Below are 13781 nucleotides of genomic sequence, written 5' to 3'. Positions count from 1 at the left end.
TAGATGCAACTGTGCCTTTCTGTCCCCTTATCCCTGTGTTTTCCCATGCTTGTACCTCCCTGAATCACCTAGATCCATCCTTTTTCCTGCCTTTGGAACCTTTGGGTCCTCCCATCCCATAATAAGTCTTCTACAGTCCCAGAATGCTCTTTCCCTCGATCCCATAAAGTATCCCACATCCCTAGGCCAGGACTTCTGGACTGACCTGCCTCAGTCCAAAAGGTGCAGAGAGCTGCTCCCATTGACTTCCCTGAACGGGTGTCACACCTGGGCCGTGGGGCTGCGGGTCCCCTGGGAGAGCCCTGGAGGAGCCCGGACAGGGTGCCCCCTCCTCTGAGCCCTTAGTTTGGGTTGCCGTCTGCCTTTGGGCCCTGCGCTCCTCTGGCGTGTTGAGATGGACCTCTGATGGGCTGATGGCTCCTGTGGTGGGCCTGGGAGCAGCCAGGGCAGGGTATTACAGAGGCATCTGCCCCTGCCTCCCTGTGCTCCCTTGTGGGTGTGAGCAGGGGAGCATTCATCACATAATCTAACAAGCTTATGCACTTCTGTGACAATGAGAACATCCATAGGTAAAAGTTTTCTATGAAATATATTTCACGAGGGATATACCTGCTTACTGCAGCCCATAAATGGATGGAGTTTAACATGTAGTGACTGTCCACTATAGTGACAGTCTATCTCTGTCTAGCTGCTGCCAAGGACATAGGCTGAATGGCTACTCATCTTCTATAGATAACTCTTCTGATTGCAAAAGAGACAGTGTATTTTTAAAAGACTTTAAAGAGCTTTATAAACATTAATCAAAGTAATCATACTGTCTGAGAGACAGGCAAGTGTTACTGTTCTATTTTACGAGCAGAACAGGGGAGAAAAAGATGATATAAATGTCTCCTGAGATTATGTAAGTTTAGTTCAGACATCAGAGTAGAGCACAAATGTGAATTTTTGGACCAATTTTTCAACCAGTGTGGAAAGCAAGGAACCTGATTTCAAATCTTTGTTTTAGGTACACACACACACACAAAAGCCATACCTTTGATGAAACTTCATACTGAAATGTTAGAACAGTCTAGCAGGCAACACAACAAAAAGCAGATTTTAGCAAAGGGCTGGTTCAGTAGCTGAACATGACTGCTGTTAATTAATCCATAGCATTCCAGAAATCCAGGAGGAAAGTCTGATAACCTGCTAAAGAAGTAGCTATATTGAGATACATTATTTTTCTTTCATGTTTTGCAGGTCATTGCAAGTGTGTTGAGGAACTTGTCCTGGCGAGCTGATGTAAACAGTAAAAAGACTCTGAGAGAAGTTGGAAGTGTGAAAGCATTGATGGAATGTGCTTTAGAAGTTAAGAAGGTATCCTGTATAAATGATTGAGATAAATTTTGGAGAGACTGCATTTATTTTACACAAAACACAAATATTGTTGTCCTTTTTGATAAAAGCAGTTGGTCAGATATTTGGGGTGTTCTAGGTACCTTGCTTTGAAGAAGAGAGTTGCTTTGAGTTAACGTGGCAGCAGACCACAATGTAGTAATGACAGCTCAAAACTGCTAGTATTTCTGTAATTTTATTTATGAGGGTTGACAGCTTTTGCTCTTCAGTTTCATGAGCTGTGCTGTTGCAATAGCCTTCTTTATAATTTTGCAATTTAATAAAACCTCTTTCGAGTTAATGAATAGGTAACTACCACTTCTGTAGTTTTCTAGATATATTTTTGGTATCCAGACAGGATTCTATTCCATCCCAGATTCCCCTGCCAGTTAGTCTTCAAGCCATTTTTACTATTATGGCAGCTAACAAGTATTGTAGCACATATTTCTGAAAACTTTGGGGCAAGCGATACCAAATCCATAGCTGAAGGAAGGAGAAAAGTGAACAAAAGTATTTACGTGAGCACTGCGGCCTGCATCTAGCTTACCAGCCCAGAAAGCAGAAATTGGAACATACGTAACTCCTTGAAGCTAACTTACATATTTCTGAGAACTTGTGATCGATAGTTGAAAACTTCTCTAATTCTGTCATTTTGTTATTTTCCCAGGAATCCACCCTAAAAAGCGTTCTGAGTGCCTTATGGAATTTGTCAGCACACTGTACTGAGAACAAAGCTGATATATGTGCTGTTGATGGTGCTCTTGCATTTCTAGTTGGCACACTGACATACCGGAGCCAAACAAACACTTTAGCCATCATAGAAAGTGGAGGAGGAATATTAAGAAATGTTTCTAGCTTAATTGCTACTAATGAGGACCATAGGTGGGTATACTTTTTCTGAAAATCTTTAGCAGTTCCACATGTATATTTAGTAGACAGCTTCTATGACTGAGTCTTAATATGAATGCATGTATTAAGTATAGTAATTAAGTACAGTTAATTTTTAATGCATTTGATAAGGCAAGTATTTCACTTACATAACAGGAATATGCAAACAGATTAATACCTGCTGCTTGCTGATGATGAACTGTACTGAAAGCTAACTATTCATATTTGTGATAGGATTTGATTAGCATTCAGATGAAAACTAGAGGAAGTAGGAGATAAATTTGCACTGGTGAATTCATGGTTATCCTTTCTAAGGGCAAAACTTGCCTCTAGCATAATAGGTTTTTGTTTTGCTTTGTCTCTTATCCTTTTGAAATGCCACTTACGGATGTTTGTTTTCAATTACTCAACACCAGGCAAATCTTGCGAGAGAACAGCTGCTTACAAACTTTATTACAACACTTGAAGTCACACAGTTTGACAATAGTCAGTAATGCATGTGGGACCCTGTGGAATCTTTCTGCACGAAATGCGAAGGATCAGGAGGCGCTGTGGGACATGGGAGCAGTCAGCATGCTGAAAAATCTCATTCACTCAAAACACAAAATGATAGCCATGGGTAGTGCTGCGGCTCTAAGAAACCTCATGGCAAACAGGCCAGCAAAATATAAGGATGCCAACATTATGTCTCCAGGATCAAGCTTACCATCTCTTCATGTCAGAAAACAAAAGGCACTGGAAGCGGAATTAGATGCTCAGCATTTATCAGAGACTTTTGACAACATTGATAATTTAAGCCCAAAAGCATCTCACCGTAATAAGCAGAGACATAAGCAAAATATGTACAGTGAGTATGTCTTGGACTCCAGTCGGCATGATGATGGTATATGCCGATCAGAGAGTTTTAATGCTGGTAATATGACTGTACTTTCGCCATATTTAAATACTACAGTATTGCCTGGCTCCTCCTCTTCCAGTAGAGGAAACATAGAGAATTCTCGATCTGAGAAAGACAGAAGTCTTGATAGGGATCGAGCAGTAGGTTTAAATACCTACCATCCAGCTGCAGAGAATACTGGGAACTCCTCTAAGAGAATAGGAATGCAGATTTCTACTGCTGCAGCTCAGATTGCCAAAGTTATGGAAGAAGTAACAAGCATGCATATTCCACAAGAAGACAGAAGTTCTGGTTCCACTTCTGAAATGCACTGTTTGACAGAAGACAGAAATGCCCCGAGGAGATCAGCCACTGTCCATACTCACTCAAATACATACTTCCCTAAATCTGAGAATTCAAACAGGACATGTCCTGTGCCTTACACAAAAATGGAATACAAGAGAGCTTCAAATGATAGTTTAAATAGCGTCAGCAGCAGTGATGGCTATGGTAAAAGAGGCCAAATGAAACCTTCCATTGAATCTTACTCCGAAGATGATGAAAGTAAATTTTGTAGTTATGGTCAATATCCAGCCGACTTGGCACATAAGATTCATAGTGCAAATCATATGGATGACAATGATGGAGAGCTCGACACTCCTATTAATTACAGTCTTAAATACTCAGATGAACAGTTAAATTCTGGAAGGCAAAGTCCCTCTCAGAATGAAAGATGGGCAAGGCCTAAGCATATAATAGATGATGAAATTAAACAAAATGAACAAAGGCAGTCAAGGAGCCAAAATGCAACCTACCCTGTGTACACTGAAAGTGGAGATGATAAACACATGAAATATCAGTCACCTTTTGGACAGCAAGAGTGCGTTTCTTCCTTTAGATCAAGAGGATCCAGTGGTTCAGATCAGAACAGAGTAGGCTCAACTCTTGGAATTAATCAGAAGGTAAACCAGTCCTTGTGCCAGGTTGATGATTATGATGATGATAAGCCAACCAACTATAGTGAACGTTACTCTGAGGAGGAACAACATGAAGAGGAAGACAGACCAACTAATTATAGCATAAAGTACAATGAAGAGGAACATCATGTCGATCAGCCTATTGATTATAGTTTAAAATACTCAACAGAAGTTCCTCCTCCTTCTCAGAAGCCATCTTTTACTTTTTCAAAGACTTCTTCAGTGCAAAGCACTAAAACTGACCATATTTCCTCAAGCAGTGGGAACACATCAGCCCCCTCAGCTGGTTCAAAGCGACAGAATCAGCTTCACCCAAATTCTGCACAGAGCAGAGGTGGTCATGCGCAAAAGACTGCCTCCTGTAAAACTCCCTCTATTAATCAGGAAACTATACAAACTTACTGTGTGGAAGATACCCCAATATGTTTTTCAAGGTGTAGCTCTTTGTCATCTTTGTCATCAGCTGAAGATGAAATAGGACGTGATCAATCCACACGTGTGACAGATGCTAATAACACACTACAGATAGCAGAACTAAAGGAAAACAGTGGGGCTCTATCTACAGAAGGTGCAGTAAGTGAAATCACATCAACATCACAACACATCAGAACTAAATCCAATAGACTTCAGACTTCTAGTTTGTCTCCTTCTGACTCCTCTAGACATAAGGCTGTTGAATTTTCTTCAGGTGCCAAATCTCCTTCAAAGAGTGGTGCACAGACTCCTAAAAGCCCACCAGAACATTATGTGCAGGAAACACCACTCATGTTCAGCAGATGTACTTCTGTAAGTTCCCTGGATAGTTTTGAAAGCCGTTCAATTGCTAGTTCAGTTCAAAGTGAGCCTTGCAGTGGAATGGTAAGTGGTATTATAAGTCCCAGTGACCTTCCAGACAGCCCGGGACAAACAATGCCTCCAAGCAGAAGTAAAACGCCACCCCCTGCTCAAGGGGTTCAAGTAAAAAGAGATGTAGCTAAAGGTAAAGTACCTAGTGCAGAAAAGAGAGAGCCTGGTCCTAGACAGGCAGCTGTAAATGCAGCTGTTCAAAGAGTTCAGGTACTGCCAGATGCTGATACACTATTACATTTTGCCACAGAAAGCACACCAGATGGGTTTTCTTGCTCTTCTAGCCTGAGTGCTCTGAGTCTTGATGAGCCGTTTATACAGAAAGATGTAGAGTTAAGAATAATGCCTCCGGTTCATGAAAATGAACATGGAAATGAAGCAGAACCTGAACAGTCAGATGATACAAAGGATAACCAAGAGAAGAAAGCGGAGAAGCCTACTGAGGCAGAAAAAGACATTCTGGATGATTCTGATGATGATGATATTGAAATACTGGAAGCATGTATTATTTCTGCAATGCCAACAAAGTCTTCACGTAAAGCTAAAAAGCCTTCTCAAGCATCTGCTCCAAAAATACCTCCTCCTGTAGCCAGAAAGCCCAGCCAGTTGCCAGTTTACAAACTTTTGCCTTCACAAAGCAGATTGCAATCCCAAAAGCATGTGAGTTTTACACCGGGAGACGATATGCCACGGGTATATTGTGTTGAGGGTACACCAATAAATTTTTCAACAGCTACATCTCTGAGTGATCTCACAATAGAATCGCCCCCGAGTGAGTTGGCCAATGTAGACGGTGTGGGTACAGGAGCAGAGTCAGGGGAATTTGAAAAGCGAGACACCATTCCAACAGAAGGTAGAAGTACTGATGACTCTCAAAGAGCAAAAAGCTCAACTGTGACTCCCCCAGGCCTGGATGATGACAAAACAGAAGAGGGTGATATTCTGGCTGAATGCATTAACTCAGCTATGCCAAAAGGAAAAAGTCACAAACCTTTCAGAGTGAAGAAGATAATGGATCAAATTCAACAAGCATCTTCATCTCTAAGTAATAAAAACCAACCAGAAGGTGAGAAAAAGAAGCCAACATCACCAGTAAAGCCTGTTCCCCAAAATAATGAATACAGAGCACGTATAAGAAAAACCACAGAGCCTAAAAGCAATATTCATAATGAAAGAAGCTATCCAGAGAACAGAGACGCAAAGAAACAGAATCTTAAAAATAATTCGAGAGATTTTAATGACAAATTGCCAAATAATGAAGAGCGTGTAAGAGGAAGCTTTGCATTTGATTCCCCTCATCATTACACACCTATTGAGGGAACTCCTTACTGTTTTTCACGGAATGATTCCCTAAGTTCTTTAGATTTTGATGATGATGATGTTGACCTTTCAAGGGAGAAGGCAGAATTAAGAAAAGGAAAAGAAGCAAAGGAAACAGAAACTAAAGACTGCACTAATCCAGAACAGTCTTCAAATCAGCAACCAAGTAACAGAACACAAGTTTGTCAAAAACACCCAGCAGGCAGAAGCCAGCCTAAACCTTTTTCTCAGTCAACTAAAGATATTCCAGACAGAGGAGCAGCTACAGATGAGAAAATGCAGAATTTTGCTATAGAAAACACACCTGTTTGTTTTTCTCGCAATTCATCTCTTAGTTCCCTCAGTGATATCGACCAAGAAAACAATAACAACAAAGAAGGGGAACCTGCAAAATGTACTGAGGCTCCTGATTCACAAATGGAATCAAACAGACCACAGACTTCTGGTTATGCACCTAAATCATTTCATGTTGAAGATACTCCTGTCTGTTTCTCTAGAAACAGCTCTCTCAGTTCTCTCAGTATTGACTCAGAAGATGATCTGTTGCAGGAATGCATTAGCTCTGCTATGCCTAAAAAGAAAAGACCCTCAAGAATAAAGAGTGAAAGTGAAAAAAATAATTCCAGAAATACAGGTGGTATATTGGCAGAAGATTTAACACTGGATTTGAGAGAGATACAGAGGCCGGATTCAGAACATGGTTTCTCACCTGATTCAGAGAACTTTGATTGGAAAGCTATACAAGAAGGTGCAAATTCTATCGTTAGTAGCTTGCATCAAGCTGCGGCTGCTGCATCGCTGTCTAGACAAGCTTCATCAGACTCTGATTCTATCCTTTCATTAAAATCTGGTATTTCTCTAGGGTCACCATTTCATCTTACCCCAGACCAAGAAGAAAAACCTTTCACTAGTAATAAAGGTCCAAGAATTCTTAAGCCAGGAGAGAAGAGTACACTGGAGTCTAAAAAAGTAGAATCTGAAAGTAGGGGAATCAAAGGAGGGAAGAAAGTGTATAAAAGTGTAATTACAGGAAAAGCTCGCTCCAATTCAGAAGTTTCAAGCCAGCTGAAGCAACCACAACAGACAAGTGTGCCTTCAATTTCACGTGGTAGGACAATGATCCATATTCCAGGAGTTCGAAATAGTTCTTCAAGTACTAGTCCTGTTTCCAAAAAAGGTCCCCCACTCAAAAACACGAACTCCAAGAGTCCCAGTGAAGGCCAAAGTTTGACTAGTTCTCCAAGAGGAGTCAAGTCGTCAGTGAAACCTGAGCCAGCTCCTGTAACTAGGCAACCATCAGGGTTGAACCAGAGTGGATCAAGTAAAGGACCTTCTAGATCAGGATCTAGAGACTCCACTCCTTCTAGACCTCAACAGCAGCCGTTAAGTAGGCCTCTGCAATCTCCTGGCCGAAACTCAATTTCCCCAGGAAGAAATGGTATAAGTCCTCCCAACAAACTGTCTCAGTTGCCAAGGACGTCATCTCCTAGCACAGCTTCAACTAAATCTTCAAGTTCAGGTAGAATGTCATATACATCACCAGGCAGGCAGATGAGCCAGCAAAGCCTTACAAAGCAGACTGCCTTACCGAAGAGTACCAGTAGCATTCCACGAAGTGAGTCTGCTTCAAAAGGGTTAAACCAAGCTCTCAGCAGTGGTGGATCAAACAAGAAGACTGAACTATCCAGAATGTCATCCACAAAATCTAGCGGAAGTGAATCTGACAGATCCGAGAGACCTGTTCTTGTTCGTCAGTCAACTTTTATTAAAGAAGCTCCGAGCCCAACTCTAAGACGGAAATTAGAAGAGTCAGCTTCATTTGAATCTCTGTCTCCTTCCAGGCCGGATTCTCCCACAAGGTCCCAACTACAGACCCCAGTTTTAAGTCCATCTCTTCCTGATATGTCTTTATCTACTCATTCAACTGCCCAGACAAGTGGTTGGCGAAAATTACCCCCTAATCTGAGCCCTTCTGTAGAATATGATGGGAGACCAGCAAAACGTCATGATATAGCTCGTTCTCATTCCGAGAGTCCATCTAGATTGCCAATCAATAGATCAGGAACGTGGAAGCGTGAGCATAGTAAGCATTCCTCGTCACTTCCTCGTGTAAGCACTTGGCGAAGAACTGGAAGTTCCTCCTCAATTCTGTCAGCTTCTTCAGAATCCAGTGAAAAGGCAAAAAGTGAAGATGAAAAGCAGCATGGAAGTTCTCTTTCTGGCCACAAGCAAAGTAAAGAAAGCCAAGCACCAGCAAAAGGTACTTGGAGAAAAATAAAAGAAAACGAAATTCCTCAGATAATGAATGATCCTCAGCATTCTTCCCCGGGTGCCACAAATGGCTCCGATTCCAAAACTCTCATCTATCAGATGGCACCGGCTGTCTCTAAGACAGAGGACGTGTGGGTGAGGATAGAGGACTGCCCAATTAACAATCCTCGATCTGGAAGGTCACCGACTGGAAATACTCCCCCTGTTATTGACAGTGTTTCAGAGAAAGGGGGTGTGAATGGTAAAGATTCTAAAGAGCTTCAAGAAAAACAAATCCCAGGGAATGGAGGTGTTCCTGTTCGTACCATTGGTTTAGAAAATCGTCTGAACTCTTTCTTTCAGATAGACAGTCCAGACAAGAAAGGCACTGAAACAAAGCCTCTGCAGAATAATTCTGTTCCTGCGCCAGAAAATAATGAAAGTACTGTAAGTGAGCGTACACCATTCAGTTCCAGTAGCTCAAGCAAACATAGCTCCCCCATTGGTGCTGTTGCAGCAAGAGTGACTCCTTTCAACTACAACCCAAGCCGCAGGAAGAGTAGTGTGGACAATAGTTCTGCTCGGCCATCGCAAATACCAACACCAGTAAATAACAGCACGAAGAAACGTGACTCCAAGTCTGAAAATCCAGACTCCAGTGGAACTCAGAGTCCTAAACGTCACTCTGGCTCTTACCTGGTAACTTCTGTTTAAGTGCAACAAAAAATAAATAAAACTGATGTATTATATACAGCAGCTATTTAGAAATTTTGTTTCAAATGAAACTTTAAAAGATTGGGGATTGATTTTTTTTGTTGTTGTTTTTATTTGTTGTAAATAGGTTTGATTCTTGTTAGAGGGTCCTTGTTCTGGAAGCCATATTTGATAGTATACTTCGTCTTCACTGGTAATATTTTGGAGGAATACCTGATTGACAGTTTGGAATAAAATTGCTAATGCAAGTATATTTGTACAGTACATTTAACAAGTATTTAATTAGCATCCCATCCCATAATCCTTTAAATATTGCTTGTCGTTGAAATCATGGAACATTGCAGATAGAGATGATACAGTCATATTGCTTTATCAATCATTTCTAGATTACAGACTGACTAACCTATATCAGGGAAGAATTGGTATTATTTATGCAAAAAAGTATACTCAGTTTTAGTATTTGTGAGTCCATCTAACCCAATAATTAATCATGTGGCTGTGAAATTCACAGTAATATGGTTTCTGCTCAACAAGCTTTCCCAGCCTGCTTTTCTGCATGAATGGAACTGATGGTTCATTTTCTGAAGTAATGATTAACATTTCTGTGGTCACATAATGTGCATAGATAGTTATGGTGTAACAATTTACACTTCCTTTGTGCTCTGCAAAAAGAAAAAAAAAAAAAGGAAAACTGTGTAACTGTACTGTAAAACCTTGAACAAAATTATTTTACCTGAATTAGATTTTATCTTAAAGTAGGTAGAATTTTTTTGCTATGCTGTAACTTGTTGTATATTCTGGTATTTGAGGTGAGATGGCTGCTCTTTTATTAATGAGACATGGGTGATGTCTCAACAGAGACTAAAATGAACATTTCAGAATAAATTATTACTATATGTAAATTGTGTGTGTTACTTCTGCATTACATAAAAATACAGTATTTTATTTTGAGATGTCACCATATGATGTGTTGTATAATGCACTTACACTTAAGGCCTGATCCAGCAGAATCTTGCACCTCCAATCTTCCTTATCACTGACAAATGGCTGTTGTATGATGCTTGTAACAGTCGCAGGATCATGCCCTAGGTCTTCTGTAATATATTTGTAATTGAGACGGTTTCACACATCTCAGGTGCATAACAAGGCTAAAGGCAGGGTATTTCCAGTAGCCAAGCAGTATAATTGTTTTCATGACTGCAAGCCTGAAACAATATTGTATGTATAAAAATGATATTTGTAAAACAAATGATTTTTTTAATTGGGGGAAATAATGTAGAATGTGAAATAGTGACTATAAGATGAAATTTTAATTCTATTTGAAATCTTCATGCATTTTTTTAATTTCTTTTTTAAAAAATACGAAGGGGAAAATATCGCAAGAATCCCATGGCAGCAAGAGTTTTGTTATAGTAGAAAAACAATTTTATACACAAACCAGGACATTTGCTGCCTCAAGCCTTTTTGATGCGTATATGGTTTGTGCTAGAACAATGCCGAAAAGACAGATTTGTGCTTTAAAAATACAAATATAGTCTGAATTTAGATGAGAATTGGTTTAAAGTAGAAACATGAGAGAACAGAACATTAACCATTCTGTGCATGACTGAACAAACCATGAAACGGTCTGTCAGTTTTGTTGTATCTCAACTGGACTGTTCTAAAGTTAGGATTCTAAATAATTGATGTTCAGGATTCAAAATGCCCTGATTTCAGGAAGCCCTGAAATAGAGCAATTTACCTTTATAGTAGCTTTAACACAGTAGCAGAGTGCATTGCATCTGTGGCTTTTGTACATCTGTACATCTTTTGTACTTCATCTGATATTGAAATGAATCCATTTTTATCTTGTATTCACTATAAGACATGCACTGTTTATGAACAGAATTGAGATACTATCAGCAAACAGAAGTCAATTTAGGTAAAGTTTAAAGCCAATACCAAAAAATACCTGTTTGGCAGAAATGGTATCTTACTTGCTCTTTTGATCTTTGCTTACTGTCAGATTTGCTTAGAGATATGCCACGTTTCTATATCATCTGGTGAATCTGTTAACAAGCAGCGCTTCTCATGTTAGCATTTGAAATATTTTGCATATAGTATCTTCACAAAACTTTCAATATGAATATTAGTGTCCTTTTAAAGATGAGAGAGAGACAGAGATTACGTCATGTGTTCAAAGTCAGGACTTCCTATTGGAGTAGAATACAGAACTCCGTCCTTGAGTTTAAAATGCAAGACCACTTTTCTTATAAATCATGTGATACTTTTTTTGTGTTGGGCTTTTAACAACTAATATGAAGATAATCCAGGATAGTTGTTTAACACTGACTTATATCTATGTCCTGTCAATTTAAGAATTTAAAGGTAAAGTCAATCTCAGCAAAAAAATTCTGATTTCAGTTTTATAACTGAGGGAATCAGAAGAAGATGAGGTGAAACAATAAATAATGGTATGCATGTCAAACACCAGAATGTCTTTGAAAATTGTAGTGGCTTCTCTAGATAGTCTTGGGGATACTTCATGATCATTATAATTGGGAAGTTTCTCTTAATATCTTCATAACTAGCCTATATTTGTAGCAAAGACAGATGAGAGAAACTTTCCAACTATAAGGGTGGTGATACACTAAAATATGCTTCCCATGGGAGTTGTTAAATTTCCATTATAGAAGTTTTAAGAAGAGGTTTATGAAGCATCTCATAGGGATGGACTATAGTATATTTCATATGGCCTGTGTGCAGAGGTGGGCTTAGGTGATCTTTTGAAATCCCTTCCAGATCTACATTTCTCTGATTCTTTATCTAAAATACTTAGTATCCACTAAGAGCCTTTTAGAATATTTAAGGACATCCATGATGTTTGATTTATGTTAGTGATGAGGATACAAAGTTATATTCTAAGCTTAACTGTAAAAACAGATCCCAGAAATATAAAATCAAAAATGGAAAATGGCTGTAGTTAGTATATTTGGTCTTGGGTTTTGTTAATGATATCTAGTTTCATGATAGATTTGATTTATGCTGCTAAAGATTTACTCTTGTTCCTTGGTTTTATTTTTATGAAGTTGCCACAGCAGGTAAGAGGACGTTATTTATGTCAAGGCAAAACAAAGAAAAGCAAGGAGCTAAGAAAACCAAGACTCATTTTACTGTTCTTCTGGGATGCACTGCCTTTCTACAGATTTTGGTAGAACTTTTGTGGGTTGTGCTCAGACCTTTAGTTGTCCTTGAATTAGCTTACCATATCCAGAACATATCAAACTTGTACTTAAAAATCAGTTTAATAATGAAAATACACTCACAAAGCTCATTTCAGACTGACTTACAGCTTTGTCCTCTTGATGTGAAAAGCAGAAACATGACCTCCCCACAAATTCTGATTAGTTCACTTTTTAAAATGTACATTCATTTTGGTTTCTTCCAGTGTGCCACAGTTAAGGTTATTGCTCAATTTCTGTGAAATATCTTCTGACTAAATATTGCAAACTTTAAAGGGGAACTAATCTATTTCTATTTTTCATGTGCAGTTCTCTATCAGAATATTTTCCCCTGAAAGCTTAAAGCTAATTCTCAAAACTCTATCAGAGATGACAGCTTAAAAATGGAAAGCCTTGCCAGGATTTCCTGATGAGATTGGAATATTGTTTCAAGCAGGATTTGGCTGCATAACACAACTATAGTTTATGCTATAAACTTCAGTAAGCAACAGTATTCTTCAACATAGACTCGTATCTTTGATGGCTTTGGGAAGTTAGTTGCTGTGTCTTGGGTAAAGGGGGAGGGAAAGAAAAGGGACCATTCCAGAGACTCTCGGCCATGTTGTCCCAGGGATGTACTTCCATATCTTCCCCAGTAAACTGCATAAGCTGCGCAGGAGAGAGAACATTTTGTCCACAAATTCATGAGGTTTTATTTTTAAAGTACACCAGTAGACCATGAAACTCCAAAACTTCTGTCTGATAATCTGACAGCTGAATTCTTTGGTGGTTGCTTTGGAGTACGTCCTAACCGTCCATCCCCCCATCCCCCTTAACAGAAGTTGCGATTACCAAGAAGATAACAGTGTATTAGCTTCTTCATTCTTCTTAAGGATATAGATCCATATTATTTCTTGAATCAACAGCACGCATTGTTGAAAGAAGTTTTCTTCCCCCATCCGTGCTCCTGGCTGTGAATCCCGGCACTCATCTGACCCTTCAGTGGACCAGCTCACCTCTTACCTAGCAGAACTGATGGGGGGAGTAGGATTAGTGCTGCATTTAGTATGCTGAATTTGCTCAGTGCAGAGTTGGACAAGTGCCGCCTGAGCCAACAGAAAAAATAAACAGCTAGGGCTGGTAGAAAGAGGTTGGGATAGTTTCCTTTATGGGTGGTCAGTGGGACGGATCAAGCTGTTACAGGCAATTTTAAGCCAATATGCCAAGTTTCAGACCTGTTCTTCACCCTTTTTGAGACAGCAAAAGCAAATTAAAGTTGGGATGTTTTTTACTTTTAACTACTGTTCACTCAACTTCTGCCTAATGGCCCCTAGC

The 13781-nt window shown here is 39.5% G+C and overlaps 1 protein-coding gene across 2 annotated transcripts in view; it reads left to right on the top strand.

Moving 5' to 3' along the window:
- Positions 1-10148, top strand: part of APC (APC, WNT signaling pathway regulator) — a 67398-nt gene extending 57250 nt beyond the window's left edge. For both annotated transcript variants that reach the window (XM_009284177.1, XM_019473366.1), the window contains exons 13-15: positions 1240-1356; positions 2042-2256; positions 2679-10148. In XM_009284177.1, the coding sequence (XP_009282452.1) occupies positions 1240-1356; positions 2042-2256; positions 2679-9246 (6900 nt within the window). In that variant the 3' untranslated portion in view covers positions 9247-10148. The remainder of the gene's footprint in view (positions 1-1239; positions 1357-2041; positions 2257-2678) is intronic.
- Positions 10149-13781: the final 3633 nt, after the last annotated feature.

This window comes from Aptenodytes forsteri, unplaced genomic scaffold (assembly GCF_000699145.1).
Source record: "Aptenodytes forsteri isolate BGI_AS27 unplaced genomic scaffold, ASM69914v1 Scaffold69, whole genome shotgun sequence".
Taxonomy (NCBI): domain Eukaryota; kingdom Metazoa; phylum Chordata; class Aves; order Sphenisciformes; family Spheniscidae; genus Aptenodytes; species Aptenodytes forsteri.
This window is presented reverse-complemented; position numbering and strand designations above follow the sequence as displayed.